This window comes from Helianthus annuus, chromosome 3 (assembly GCF_002127325.2).
Source record: "Helianthus annuus cultivar XRQ/B chromosome 3, HanXRQr2.0-SUNRISE, whole genome shotgun sequence".
NCBI lineage: Eukaryota > Viridiplantae > Streptophyta > Magnoliopsida > Asterales > Asteraceae > Helianthus > Helianthus annuus.
Window position 1 is genome coordinate 118,492,118 of NC_035435.2, and position 15,586 is coordinate 118,507,703.

General features: G+C 36.5%; 1 protein-coding gene and 1 long non-coding RNA gene across 9 annotated transcripts; one reads left to right on the plus strand and one right to left on the minus strand.

The window, feature by feature from the left end:
* The first annotated feature begins 6,203 nt into the window (after window positions 1-6,203).
* On the plus strand, window positions 6,204-9,351 carry LOC110937131. 8 transcript variants are annotated; one of them, XR_002590564.2, is made up of 6 exons: window positions 6,209-6,660; window positions 6,936-7,124; window positions 7,369-7,437; window positions 7,683-7,806; window positions 7,901-8,291; window positions 8,369-9,351. It is a non-coding gene; the product is annotated as an uncharacterized LOC110937131 (long non-coding RNA). The 8 variants fall into 8 exon arrangements; XR_002590566.2 differs by having other exon boundaries at window positions 7,750-7,806; XR_004889734.1 differs by having other exon boundaries at window positions 6,204-6,660; window positions 6,936-7,806; window positions 8,369-8,663; window positions 8,854-9,351.
* Window positions 9,352-12,052: 2,701 nt separating this feature from the next.
* Window positions 12,053-13,621, minus strand: LOC110934989 (F-box/kelch-repeat protein At3g23880). The gene is made up of 2 exons (XM_022177640.2): window positions 12,366-13,621; window positions 12,053-12,235 (listed from the first exon to the last, which is right to left on the minus strand). Exons 1-2 carry the CDS (start codon window positions 13,494-13,496, stop codon window positions 12,200-12,202), a joined length of 1,167 nt encoding a protein of 388 aa, XP_022033332.1. The 5' UTR covers window positions 13,497-13,621; the 3' UTR covers window positions 12,053-12,199.
* Between the last annotated feature and the right edge of the window lie 1,965 nt (window positions 13,622-15,586).

Genomic DNA, 15,586 nt, shown 5'->3' on the forward strand with positions numbered 1-15,586 from the left:
ATTTCGCCTACCGGAAATCACAGAACAACTAAGAAGACCAAAAAAGGCAGAATAGCGCACCCGAACTCCGGCAATGATCATCGCTGTCCCTCGCCAGCTGGTGTGGCCGACATTCATCGCCGGACATGTTCCATCACCGAAAATATTGATTCTGATCAGTAACTACATATCACTTATATAGAAATCACCTAATTCCACTAAGATATGTTGTTTGAACATCATAACTAATAAATAATTATAGAAAAAAATACCAGTGGCATATTTGTCTGTGGGCGCAAAATAATGCCTCTTCCTACCAGATTTCTAGTGACCAGAGCTCTCATTAGTCATTTCATCATCAAAACCCCTGCGATGATAATTTCACTAAAAATTTAGTCCTGGAAACAAACAATAATCACACTGCACACTACAAATAAGATTTCTAGATACAAAAGTTCAATAATCACATGAAAACTAATAAAATGAAAACAGTTCAATAATCACTATTGCAACCTAAATTTTGAGCATAAAAAAGAAAGAAAGCTTAGTGCTTGCATCAGATCAACAATTCAGTCTATGATGGATCTGATACTACTGATCTAATGTTGTTAGACCATCGCCGTCCCTAGAAGCGGTTGTTTCATAATCATCGCCACCACAAAACCCTACCCACTACTCGTTGTTAGACCATCCCCGTTCTTAGACTCACCAAGAACTTTTTTAGTCATCACGGACGGCTGAACAAAGAGAAATAGATGAAGATTTCACACTAATGAAAAAGAAACTGATATAAATCCTACACTCACAATTAATTTCACAACTCCCACAAATCTATATGCATATCAATGATTAGTTCCACATATCTATACATACATATATACATGGACAAAATGAAAAAAACGAACAGAAAAATATTGTAGAATCAAAGAATTTTAAGAGTAAACATACATGGAGCATATTCGACTGGTTTTGAATTAGGGTTTCTGAGAATTGCCTGGATGAGAATCGGACAAAGACGCCATCTGAACTGAAGTAATCAGAAAATATGCAATTGAAGATTTCAAATGAATATGAGAATCGGCCGATGCTCTAATCGGATTACATCATAAATATCAAAGAAAACATACCTAGATGAGAGTTCGAATGATTGAGTTTTAGGGATTTCTGAAGTGGGTATGGCCAAGTACAATCGCTAAAGATGAAGCCGTAGATGAGATTTAGGGTTTGTAAAATTGAATGTGGGTGAAAGATGATAGCCTGCAGAAATCAATTTGATTAGGTTTTGAGATTTAAAGAGAAATCAATTTGTCTTCAATTGATTGAGAGAATTGATTAGGTTACCAAATTGAAGAAAAGCGTATATAAGAAGAAGGAAAATGGCGCCTAAATCACAATTCTCAATTCTCTGGCTAAAGAGATATGCCACATTAAGGTCAAAAAGTCAACCTTTATTTTGCTTTAGTATAATAGATAGATTATCTTTCACTTTTATTTATTTAGTTAACAAGTTTGAAATTGCTAGTTACTTTTATTTGCAGTGTTGCAAAAGTCGCTAGGCGGTCCCTAGTCGGCCGACTGGGGAGTTGGGAGTAATCGGAGTACTCGAAGAGTACTCGGTGAATACGCGGACATGATAAATATAAAGAAAATTAATTGGTGTATATTATATATATATATATATATATATATATATATATATGTTAAAAGAAGCATAATTCATGTCAAAATGAGTATAATTTAAAATGAAACATGTTTGAAGTTCAAATCTCACCGACTATAAGGCCGAGTAGAAGGCCAAGTAGGCCGAGTAGTCCGAGTACAAGGCTAAGTAGGCCAAGTACAAGTCCGAAGTATTCTGAATACAAGGCCGACTACTCTGAGTACAAGGCCGAGTAGTCCGAGTACAGGCCGAGTAGGCCGATTTTGACCTAGGCCGACTAGTCAAGTCCGACTAGGGTAAACTCGCCTCGGAGGTGGTCCGAGGACCAAGTACTCGACGAGTACAAGGCCGAGTAGGCTGACTTTTACAACACTGTTTATTTGTTTAGTTTACAAGTTTGAAATTGCTGGATATAAAAGTTATCTAAAATTTATTTATTAAGACAATCCAGGACCCTAGTTGGAAAAACAATTGTTGAGGACCCGACTTAAAAAGAAGTCAGAGCCAACTGTAAGATCTAAAAGGCATGGCTTTTGTAATCGAAATTTTGTTCCTATTATGCCTTTGGTTGGATTATTGGCTAAATCGAAATTTTGTAACGCATTGGGTCATCCTTTCGTAATAAACGAGACATGTTTTTATGCCCCCGATTTCATGCCCCTTGCATCGCTTTCGTAATAAACGAGACACAGTTTCATAACCCCCCCCCCCCCTCCCCCATCCCCACAACGCGGGAGGACTTCCATCTATTTAGTCATATGAATCAACAATAACTTTACAAAATCACGAAAACATATTGACTATAAAGATAATTTCATTGTATTGTAACCCAAAAGATATAGACTTTTAGTTCTCCTTGTCTTCACAATAATCTCATAACCCAAAAGATTCATCAAATACATTTTCTGAAAATTGAACAATCACACGGTTACAAACTCCTTAAGCTTAGAATCCCTGAATTAACTAACATTTATTTGTACCAAAACTCATTTATTTAATAACTTTAATTGAGAAGAGTCACTGAACATATATGACTGGATGATAACTTTTTAGGTCTCGTTTCCTTTACAGTAATCTCACACACATGATGCATCTACATTAGTCCACCTGAGGGTGGGCGGGGAGGACCACCGGCAAGGGCTCGATATTTCGAAGGGCACGTTATTTAAAAAAAATTGATATGTATATGTAAAAAAAATAAATTAATACGGTATACACATGCAAACACCAACATAGGCCCCATGGCCGGCCCTGGGGGTGGGCGGAGAGGACCACCGGACAGGGCCCGATATTTCGAGGGACACGTTTTTTTATGAAAAAACCCGATATGGATATGTAAAATATTTTTTTTAATTGGGTACACCCATGCAAACAACAACATAGGTCCCCTTACAAAACTATTCTTATGATTTCGATTAGTTATTAACCCCTTTGACTTTAGGTTTAGACCTTTAGTGAGCTCAATGCCCACTTTCGTTAAGGCCTAAAGACACATTTTTTCGAAGTCGAACATGGTATACGAATTCTCAGGGCCGGCCATGGTATGCCCACTTACAAAACTATTTTTAAGGTTTAGACCTCCCAATACCCAATTTAATTAAGGCCTAAGGGAACGTTTTTTCTAGCTCGAACAGGGTACACGAATTCTCAAGGCTGACCACAGTAACCACATATTTCACCCTCATTCATACTCGATTGTGTTGTAAATAACTTTTGGATTATCTTCAAATAAAACTTGCTCAATTAAGATAACGAAGCAACAAAAACGTCACCCGCAAATAGTCTCAACGACAACAAAAATCCACCGATTAAAAAGAAATGAAAAAAAAAAAAAAAAAAAAACCAAAGAATCGCAAAGTAAGTATTCCAGTTTCAAATTCCAAATCATATAATTATCTCACTAATCTAAAATCTTAAATTACTGTCAATTTTTCTGGGGCAAAATCCTGTATTTAAGAGTCAAGCTGGTGGGTATGGAGAGCCTCATTTCTAAGGGGATGGGCCGTCACGTCACTGCCACGTAGGAGGGCTTGAAGGGGATGGACCTAGGGGGTGGGGGATGAACCCCTTTATATATATATATATATACGTATGTATGTATAGATGTGTGTGTTTGAGGAGAGAGGAATGAGACCCGTCGAATCCGGCTGGGGGAGGACGAAGTTAACGGGGCTGGGGCGGCGATGGGGCTGGGGGTGAAATGTTTGGGGCGACGGCGAGAGGACGGGCATGAGGACGGCCCCCCATACCCTCCGGTCTCATAACTAAGACATGAGACTGGAGGGTAAGTTCATTCTTGTGTCAAACTAAAAAGGGTGTGTAATTACCTTACTATAAATTTGTAACATGTTAGTGCTTTAGTGGGTTGTAATATAAGCTTAGAGAGTTTTCCAAAAAAAAAATTGAGTTTTCACTTTTAATCCTAATGTTTTCATTTTTTGCATTTTAACATCTTTAGTTTTATTTTTTTACTTTTAACACGACTTTTTCTATCTTTTGCAATTTAACCCCAACATATTTTTATTTTCAACTTTTATCCCCGTATTTTTTATCTTTTGCAAGTTTTTGTTTTACGTTTCGTTCTAATTTTGTGGGTGAACATGCCGCAACGTGCGTATGGGTTTCAATATTTTTTCGTCTGTTTTTTCCCGTTTGACAGGACTGACACAACGTGTCTATTTTTTCCTGTTTGACAGGTTCGTCGCAATGCGCGTGGTCTTAGATCGACTTAGTTATTCTTTTCTATTTTTACGTTACAGTCTAATTTCTTCGCATTATCATGCCGCAACGGGCATGCGTGATTCAACGATTTTACATATGCTTTTCGTTCGGTGTTATTTTTCCTTTTTGTTTATTTTGTTTTTACGAGCTTTTTCGGTGTTGTTGATCGCTGGTAGTTGTGTAGCATTAGTACTACTTGGCACAGTTTATGCCCCCGCCGCAACGCGGGACACTTAATACTAGTTCTGTATTAATTTGATATACATAATCTAATAATAGCTTGAATTATTATATTCTCATTGTTGTCTTTGATTAAAGAAATGATTTATATATTTGCTAATATTCATTTTGGTTGGTATTTGAAGGTATATGTATGGGACACTCGGCTTTTAAATATTTAGTTAATGCAATGAAATCTTTCACTTCCAAATGCAGCAATGGTTCACACTCTATGCTTTGGTTCGTCATCCAAATCTAAAAGGGTTATATAGGATGATTATTTTTTTTAACGACCAATAGAATCAATCCTGAGCACTCTTCGAGCATCAATTGGACCAAACGGAGTACTCTGAAAGTAACTTGAGTCCACCATCAATTCTAGGGAAAACTCGGTAACCCACCCTCCTGTAGGCACGACGGTGAAATTGCCAGTAAAACTCGTTTGGCTCAAGAATCAAACCTAAGTTTCCCTTGGTCTCTCATCATTGTCTACTAGTGCCTAGGATGATAATAATCCTGAAAAAGTAAATGATCAAATTAAACTTATTGATGATGAAGTTGTCAATAAAGTCTAGTGATGTTTTTGTTATATATATTTGTGAGTTGCCTGTGATCAAGGGTAAATTGACCAGGGAAAGGCCGAAACACTTGGATTAAGGCTCAAGAGGCTCAAGCCCAAATATCATGAAATACAAGAAGGAATATATCTGTGATACCAGATTTAAAAGATATCATGGTACATTATCACTTTACATTTTTTCCTTTATTCACATATCACATATCACATTAAGGGTAACAATTTTAACCCATTTAATTATGAATGGGTTGATTTGGGTTATATTTTATCTCAAACGGGTCAAATCATAAAACATAACTGAAAGTGAATGGGTCAAACTGGTTGAAAGTCACCCCAAAGTCTAATTTTATGCTTACAACCTCCCAAATCATTTATTTGAATATTTATATTAGGATTATTAAAGATATGGTTTTTGCAACCATATAATTATTTATGAAAATCTAAACTAAGGACATGTTTTGCTAAGTTGCTTATTGCCTTATTGGCTTTTTGAAAAGTCAGGATGAAGTGACTTTTTGGAAAAGTCACTTTTCCCCCTCACATACACCATCATTGTCAAACACCATTTTAGAGCTTATGACTTTTCAAAAAGCTAAAAAGTCAATAAGTTGTTTCAAAAAGCTTAGCCAAACATGCCCTAAATCTAATCTAATCTAATCTAAATCTAATAATAAGAAAACTGAATGAATAGTGGCTTGTAGGTGGCTGGTACTCTTTTATTGGGCAAAAGCTAAAAAGTCAATAAGTTGTTTCAAAAAGCTTAGCCAAACATGCCCTAAATCTAATCTAATCTAATCTAATCTAAATCTAATAATAAGAAAACTGAATGAATAGTGGCTTGTAGGTGGCTGGTACTCTTCTATTGGGCAAAAGCTAAAAAGTCAATAAGTTGTTTCAAAAAGCTTAGCCGAACATGCCCTAAATCTAATCTAATCTAATCTAATCTAATCTAAATCTAATAATAAGAAAACTGAATGAATAGTGGCTTGTAGGTGGCTGGTACTCTTCTATTGGGCAAAATTTTTTCAAGCCACGTTTGGTGCTTGTGTTAAGTTTACTTGCCACTCATATTCAATGAACAGGTAATTAACCACGTTCATAGAAGAAAAGAAAAGCTGAGGTTGTTCTCTCCCATCTTCATTCAAAGATGAGAAAGAGAAGCTAGAAGGCGATGGTCTCAGGCGCTTTAGGTCCGGTGAGAAGGGGAGCTGCAACGGAGGCTAGGGTTTCGAGCAGGGGTTTACGCGCCGCCACCGCTTCAGCTCGGCCAGATTTCCGAGGACTTGAAAGCTTACAGCGACAATGATTCTTAATGGCCTCTCCTATGGCCATCAAAGGCCCTTGTCCTTTGGGTCAGACCAGTGGTGGTGGATGACGGTTCCACCGTGACCGTGTGATGGCGGTGGTAGGCTGGTACGATTGGGGTTCTAGGGTTGCTATGGCAACCTCAGATACTTGAATTGGTGCTCCGGGGAAGTCGGCTAGGTTTACAGCGTGAATTCCGGTAAGCCCTTTTTGTCTGCATGTCTCCATTTTCTCTAGATTGGCTCATTTAGTAATGATCGAAATGTTTGGGTTGTCCACCTTTGTTGTTTTAGGCGCTTTATTCCCGTTCGTAGCTATCGTTCGTCACTTTGTCATTTCCGTTCTAATCTTGATGTATAACATCCACGAATCATACATCACATTAGTGTTAAATCTGCCAATATTGTTGATGAACCGTTTATTTTTTTGAGTATCCAAATACATTTTTTAATGGTCTTCAATGTACATATACAGAGTGATATTGAAGATTGAGTTTGTGTGACTTTTGTATAAACACACGTTTCAATAGAAGATGATGGGACTAAACCTGAATCGAAACCATCACATATATCTCAAAGCTTGAAGGAGAGAAAGACAAAGGGAAGATAGATTTGTGGCATAGATAGGAGGTAGCATGTCCTTTTTCAGCAAAATCGCAAAGGGGTAGGTTAACTTTCATACTTAATATTGTAAAGATGAGTTTGAGTTCGTGTTTTGTAATTGTAACTCAATTTTTCCATTTCACGCTAGGGTTTTAGTTCTTAGAAATGGTTTAATTTCATCTTATTTGAACCCTAATTTTACTGATGGTTGTAGAATTAGGTCAGTTAACTTTAATCTGTTTTACAATTTCGTTTCTTTAGTATAAACTATTGAATGTCAATAATGTTTTTAGTTATCTTTGAAGGTGTATAATGCATATATGCCATGAACCTAAATCTCGAGGTGTTAATTGTGTACATTGGGTCATATCAAGGTATGATATTTGGTGCTTTTGTCTTCTTTCGCCATACCCCTTCTGATAATATGTGTGTGTAATCCGCATCAATGTATGTGAGGGTTGATTTTGAGATATGTATTATTTGCGGGGGAGTTACTTTTTTAATCTAAAATGTTCGTTGTTCCACACCAATGGAACACCATAATCCTTTAGTGGCTAATTTTGTCACTGAATCACCACTTTTAACTGGAGTAAATGTGTATTATAATTCTTTTATTCAGTACCAAAGTAGGCTTGAAAATAATGGGAACTTCTCTTCACTGATGGAACATTGTATTGCAAGGTCAGTCAACATACGCGGATGTTCAAAATTGTTGGGCCATTCACAATTGCAGATTACTCAAGGTAAATCAGTACCCTCCTCCACCAGCCTTCATTTCATTATTTTACAAACATAGTGATTCATATAAAGGTTAGATACAATCATGTGGTGTATCAGGTTATAATGCAGGGTTTTATCCGTCTTTCATCACCATCCAGATGATAAAATTGCTATCAATGAGAGATATTGGCAACCCAAATCCAAGAAAAAGTACCTTTATCTCTATCCTAGCCATAGATACGCAGCATGTTCGTTCTTCTAAATCAGATATTAGAGATGTATAGGTAGATGATCAAGTCAATTTGACCCCATACGCTAAGAAAAGTAGAGGTCAAACTCCAGGTATGGGGTCAAACATTTTAGATGACTGGAAGCCGATGGATGGTTCGAAGATGATAAAGAGCCTCCCAAAGGTTCAGAGGGTGGTGGATGTGAATGTGGTTAAGTGGAGCGACGACCGTGTTTATGGATTGACTAGGGTTCATGTGAAGTTCCGACTTTTCTTCCGGTAAGCTCCTTTACACTTGCAATTACATTTTCGTTAAATCGGCTCTTTTAATGATGATTTGGACAATTTTCGGTTAGATTGAAGTTCCGGAAAAAGAGGTGTCATCAGCTGAACATAACTCCTTTGGTTAGTGTTCTTTCTTCTTGAACAATTAAGGTATACTTTCTATTTGCATATAATGTTTTGTGACTTCAATCTTGCTTAAATCGTTCGGTTTTAAACCACAGGAAAATTACATAGTAACCCTTACATTTAGATTTACTTTAATTATATGACATTCTCTTAACCTTAGCAATGTGCATACGACTTCTAAACAAGAACAATGCAGCAGCCCTAACATACGAACCAAAGTCTACAAAATGTCACACACTGGTATGTTTCTTCTTTACTTATATCATTTTTATTTCAGTTGTCTTCTTTATTGTTGCCTCTCATAAGACAGAAGTGGTAGAAGCATACTCTATTTGTTTATAATCTGTGTAAAAAATCAATTGTAATTATCTAATGTGTTTTTTGTATAACACTGGTGTGAGACACTTATTAGAAACTTCTTTTATTATAGATTTATGGTATAGCCAGTTCAAGTTTTTCAGCACCATTGACGTGGGAATGGCTCCAGGAACTCATTTTGTTAAAGCATGTATTCTTTAGAATCTTCAAGTTCAAAATCTATAAAATTTTACAAACAGATTATAAATCAACTTAATACAAATTTAGCTCCGGATAGTAATAGTTCAAGCTGAACAACTCAAAGCTTTGACTTCAAAGTCAAAATGATTTACATGCAGAAACCACCCGCTATCACCATACTACCAAATTCACTTGAAAGATTAATGATTTACAAGAACCTGAACTATTGACCCCTTTTCAACAGTGGGTAGTGATGTATGAATCACTTGGCTAATCTATTATCTTGAATAATAAGAACAAGATCTTGACAGGCTGGGACTTGGTAGGCGGGTCAAACATTAGGTAGAAGATCTTGATAGGCTGGGACTTGGGGTCAACATGTGCAATTTATACTTTCATATTGAAATGAGTCTGGATGGGCATTATTGTACTTCCAAGATAATTTAGGATGTCAATCGTCTGGAAACACAAGAGAGTAACCCCGTTTTAGTTCGTGTTACTTTTTTGTTATTTGACATGTTTTGTCATCCTTATAGAACGATTTGGTTTAGCGCGTCGCAACGCGCGCGGAGTTTATGACTAGTTAAATAAAAAAAGAGTTAACTTTCGTTTTGCTCCCTGTGGTTTGGTCATTTTTACGGTTTTGCTCCAATAGTTTAAAAATAGCCATTTTCCTCCCTGATCTTTCGAGTTTGTCGCCAGTTTGCTCCCTGGCTCTAACTCAGTTAAAACGTTCAATTAAAAGTAGGGGTATTTCGGTAGTTTACTCCCTAGCTCTAACTCAATTAAAACGTTTACTTAAAAGTCGCGGTAGTCGTGGTCGGCAGGTGGTAGTTGTAGGTGGTGGTGGCCGGTAGAAAGAGTGGTTGGAAAGATGGAGGATCAGAAAAGAATTACTTATATACATGTAAATAAACAAGTTATAGGTTTATTTAGGTGAAAAGACTCACATGCCCTTGCTTTTATCTATAAAATTATCAAAATACCCTTCTAGTTAATGGATTTTTTGGATGGAGTTGGAGCGGGGAGCAAAATGACGATAAGTTAGAAAAATCAGGGAGAAAAATGGCTATTTTTAAAGTATTGGGTCAAAACCATTAAAATGACCAAATCACAAGAAGCAAAATGAAAGTTAACTCTAAAAAAAATTCTAATAATATTTGTTGCAACCTCAATTAATAAAGTCTTTGTAACGGTGGACAAAAAACAACCAAGCTTGCTTTGGTCCTTACAAAAATGACCCATATTGACCCATCAATATGCATTTTTTCTTGTACTTTTTGAATTCTCCTTGTAGATTGCTCTACATTCTCTCATTTTCAAGAAATATCTTCTACACGATCTCTCGAGAACTATTATGCGAATACTGCAGAGCAAAAACACATAAAAGTCAATTGGGTAATTCATTAGATACATCGTCAGTTGTAAACTCCAGTAATTATCAAGTGGATGTCAAGTTTTGGTGTCACTTCACGCAAATCGTTTGGCAAATCGTCGCCATTGGTGGAATATTTCGAGTTTCTATGCATTTGACATAACGGACCTCTTGGGTTAAAGAAAAGGAAAAAGGTGATTTATGTGATCATTTTCGTGACGGTTTGGTGTCTTTGGAGATTGAGAAACGAGGTTATCTTCAATCAATCTCCAATGTCGGTAACCATAGTAATCAAAGAACTGAAGGCGTTGGGCATCTTTTGATTAAAAATCGATCCAAAGAGGCCTTGGTTACGTAGAGCAGGTGGCGAAAGTTTGAGGTTTTCTTGTAATGTACTGTATTTTCTTTCAAGTTCCTATTTAGGTGCTGTTTGTTTTTGCAGACAAAAGCTGTCTGCAAGCTGATTTCATCTGTTTTAATGTCTGCAACTGAAGATGTAGTCTGAAGCTCTGCAAGCTGAAAATATAAGACTGTTTGTTTTTATAAGTTGATACTATCTGCATAAACCGAATCATGACTGTTTAGATAAAACAACACGAACATAAACAATATCAATACATCATATAACTCATAAACTAATCAATTTATAACCAAATTATTCCAAATTTATAACACAGCTTCCAAAATCGCATCAATCCGCTTCGGAATTATGCCACCTGAAACATAAAATCTATATCGACCGAACCGATTCGTTCCTCAAACTCTTCAATCAAATCGATTAAAACAGGTTCCTGTTTCGTATAAGATTCAACGGTTACAGTACCTGTATGAACAAGTGTTGAAGCAGTGTTGATTTCTCCTCTCTCTCTCTCTCTCTCCTGATTTCTCCTCTCTCTCTTCTGATTTCTCCTCCCTCTCTTCTGATTTCTGTGCTCGGCACTCACCGGAGAAACGAAAGGGGTAAGAATGAGGGTGTGGGGGTGCGGCGGTCGTCGGAGAAGGAGGAAGTCGGGGGGTGTCGTTTCCGGGAGGTGTCGTTTCCGGCAGTCGTCGGAGAAGGAGGAAGTCGGAGAAGGAGGAAGTCGTAGGGGTGTCGTTTCCGGTCGTCGGAGAAGGAGGAAGTCGGTGGTCTTGTTGGTTGGCAACTGGTCTTCATTGAAGCAGGAGGTGTAGGAGGTGTTGAAGATGTTTGAGGGAGGAGTCAATAGGGTTTTGTGAAGATGTTTTAAGAAAGGGATTTATAACTTATTTTTTAAGATGAAAAAAGATAAGTTCAGATCTGTTTAAAAAAAAAAAAAACAAACAGTCTTCAATGGTAATGTCTGCGCGCCTGCAGACATTAGCCCTCTTGAAGATGTTTGAAGAAAAAACAAACACCCCTTAGTGTGTTAGCTTCTGATACTTAGTGGCTCTTTGTAAATTGGGTACCTGTACCTTACAAGTGTTGATGGAATACAACTATGTTGGCCTTTCTATAAAAATAAAAATAACAATGACGTTACATTTAGTTATCCATTGTAACGCATGATTTGCTAAAGATTTCGACTTGTACATGTAAATATGAACATTTTTTATTACACATTCCACATATATTTGCTCTTTTTTAATTTTAAAAATATCCAGTGACGGGTATAGAACTAGTTATCAAGGTTAAAATCAGTTAAGCCAAAGAAAACTGATTCATGAAATCGTGCTACAATGGTAAGCTATCAGAAACCAAGCAAAGTAATCCAAACACCAAAGGTTAAGTTGTCTATTTGAAAGGAGTATTTAAAATGTATGAAATAAATGATTGGTAGAAATGCAACATCCAGCCAAAAGAAGGAAAAGAGAATAAACAATCAGACATAACTAATGTCATTTTACCCAAATTTTATATATGTGTTTGGACTTAATTACCAGTTTACCACCTGCCAAGAGCATATTCTTTCCTTGACTCCTGCACAAGTATAACCAGAGCAAGTTCATTAGAAGAACAAAATTATTAATTAACAGAATCTAATTAATTCTATAACAATTTGCAGGAAAATATGAATAAGTAAAAACAATGAGGTAGATATTTTTCTTACCCTACCGTACATGGCATCAACTCTCTCCAATCCAAAGCTGCTGAGTTTAACAAAGCTAGGACTATAAGTCCTTATCGGATCGCCGTAATATCTTATCTTTAAGTGTAGATTTGTATTCGTTGTAAGACAATGCACTATCAGTTCGTATGGACCTTCAAGGCTGGCCATCAAAATACTAGCACCTTTTAAACCATCAAAGAGACACACGGGACGAAATCCATAACCAGACAAATGACATATATCTTCTTGGATAGTTATCTCTTTAGACCAAGATTCCTCCTTCATCACCCAAACCTCCAATCCTAACGAACACCAAGAAACTCGACTTAACCTACCTTTCAGAACTCCCAACATTTTCTCCGATTCTCGGTTATCCCCCGGAGGAGATGGAAATAACTCAAATGTCTCTGTATTCAAATCAAAATCGTAAATTTGGTCATCCCCAAGCCAATACACGTGACTATTCACAAATACACCACTATTTGGCCCAGGCTTTAAATTAAGGTTTAAAGGGGTTTGTCCCAAAATTCTCCATTGACCAGTGCCAAGGGTGTAAACCTCGATCTCAACCGCCTCGATCTTATCCTCGTCATACAGATTTGGAGTCGAGGATATTCTAGCGCAAATCCGGATCACTTTGTATTCCCCTCCCCTTGAAACTCCGAAACCATAACCTAATTGGCTCAAATCTTGTCGCGGTTGAGGGAGGATCATGTGTTCTTCCAACACAGGATTGAATATGACTACCTGCTGGTCGTCTTCGTTGGAGAATTGAAAGGAGCATATCAAACCATTTACTGAGCCCACTAGAGTTTGGTAGTAATCAGCTACAGGAGCACAACCCATAAGATCAAGCCACTTCACACGCACGCACGGGTTTTCAACTTCGTGTCCGAGCTCTACCCACTTTAATATTCCTGGCCTAGTAGTGGTAAGGATCATCAGGGCGGCCTCACGCGATCTGGAGAGATGAAGATGAACAAAGTAAGAATCGGAAACAAGATCACGCCACTTTTTGCACACGCACTTGCAGCGGATGATTGTTTTCACATGAAGTCTTGATAAAACTTCGAGGATGAGATTTTCAGGTATTACGTCGTCTTCCATGGATGAATGTTGTCGAGAAAACATAACTAGGGTTTGGTGTTTGTCGATATGAAGGAATGATTAATGAAGGCATTGGTCTTCCATGCAGAACATATTATATAACAAAGCCTTTCAGGGCTAGGCCCAATAATATATTTCGAGCCTGAGAGAATTTAATTAAACGTTATTATTTACTAATATATAACTGAAAATAGGTTAATAATTTCGTGTATTACACGGGTTGAATAATTATTATTGAATGTTTGTAGAGCACAACAAAATAACTAACTGCATCTGTTAATTATCTCACAAGTTTGAAATTTCTTGCTCATAGTTATTAAATACCCAACCCATTTATAAATTGCTTAACATTTGGATTATATTTGAAGTATGCGTTATATTTATTTTGGTAACGTAATTAAAAAAATACCATTATCATTATAAATCTAATTTAATAAAAACTTAGAAAAATATTTTTTTGTAAGAGAAAGAGATAATATGTGTGTGTTTTAGATATATATATATATATATATAATAAGTTCTAAAATTTATTATTTTTCTATTTGTTTATTTGAGTAAATTAATAAATATGGTAATGGGTAAAACGACTAATTTTCCCTCCTAAACGCAGCGGCACGCGCGGGAACGAGACGGATCGACATGAAAAAGATGTTTGTATGTGTGCGTGATGGATGATGATCTGTGATTTTGTTAGTTTGTAGGGGATCGAGATAATGGATGGATGATGATAATGGATGGATGATGATCTGTGATTTTGTTAGTTTGTAGGGGATCGAGATAATGGATGGATGATGATAATGGATGGATGATGATCTGTGATTTTGTTAGTGTTTTAGGAGATTAAGGGTGATTTCGTAAGAAGAAGGGGACTTGATTCAGTGGAGTCTGGTGGGATGGTGGTGCTGGCGGCGGTGGAGGTGGAGATCATGGGGTAGTGGTGGCTGTAGAGGTCTGGTGTGGTGGGGAGTTTTAGAGAGAGAGATGAGTTTAGAGAGAGAAGGGAGATATCCGATTTTTATATTTTTTTCTTGATATTTTTTTTACAAAATATTCCTTGAATATTAATTATTTACACATTAGTCTCTAGAAAGATAAAATGACAAAAATACCTCATGTGCAAGGTTTGCACATGGCCACATTTAACAAAAAAAAAAAAAAACTGGGTTATTATCAAAGGACATGGCGTGCAAGATTTCGAATTAAGTACAAAACACATCAATTTTAAAGGTAAAGGACACAACCTGCAATTTGATGTAAACATAAAGGACAAAAATTGTAATTTACTCTTGTTCAAGTTAAAATAGAGTAAAATATTGACTTATCCAAATTTTTATAATTAATTAAATCTTTTAAAAAATATTTTAATTTTAATTTTTTTTATTTCTTTTATTGTTTAACTAAAGTTCCTTTTTAGTGTTTAAACTAAACGATTTGACTAAAGCTGCTATAGTACTTTTAAAACTTACTTGGCATGATCTACCAGAATTGCATCTCTGTAAGGACATTGTCGAGGATTGGAGTTTTGAAAACGTAGAATTAAGGTCAAGAATTTTTAGGTGGATGGTTAGGTGTTGTTCTGGGCTTTTAGCTTAGTAGCTTAGTTTTTTAATTTATATAGGCGACCTTTACATGTCATCGTTACTCTATATGTCTATTTGGTGTGTTACTTGTCTATATCTTGTGTTTTATACCTTATATTATTTGTGTAGATTTTTTGAGTAGCTATGTGTGTTTTATTTTAACTTTTTAGGATAGACGTGTATTTAGAGCTGAGGTCTCATTAGAAGTAGTTTCTCTGTCTCTCAGGTAGAGGTAAGGTTAGCCTACATCTCACTCTTTCCCTATACCCTACTAATAGAATCATCTATTTGCGAGATTAAATGATTGATAATTCAACAATATAAATTATTTTTATCATATAAATAGAATCAACAATACAAAAAAGGTTTTGAAGTTATAAAAACGATTCTGTGGTTTTGACGGTTTATTTGTGGTGGGATGGTGATTGCAAGTGGAGATGGTGGTTGTCGACGGTATTAAGGTTTTAGAGTGAATGAAACTGGTGGTTCTCATTGACGGTGGAGAAGATGGAGAAAGACCGGTTTTGGTGACGG

Bases quoted from the DNA above. Each gene is read 5' to 3' on its own strand.
- LOC110934989 (XM_022177640.2), bottom strand. From the start codon at position 13,496: ATGTTTTCTCGACAACATTCATCCATGGAAGACGACGTAATACCTGAA. The intron at 12,236-12,365 runs GTAAGAAAAATA...ATACTTGTGCAG, and splicing joins TTGATGCCATGTACGGTAGG to GAGTCAAGGAAAGAATATGC.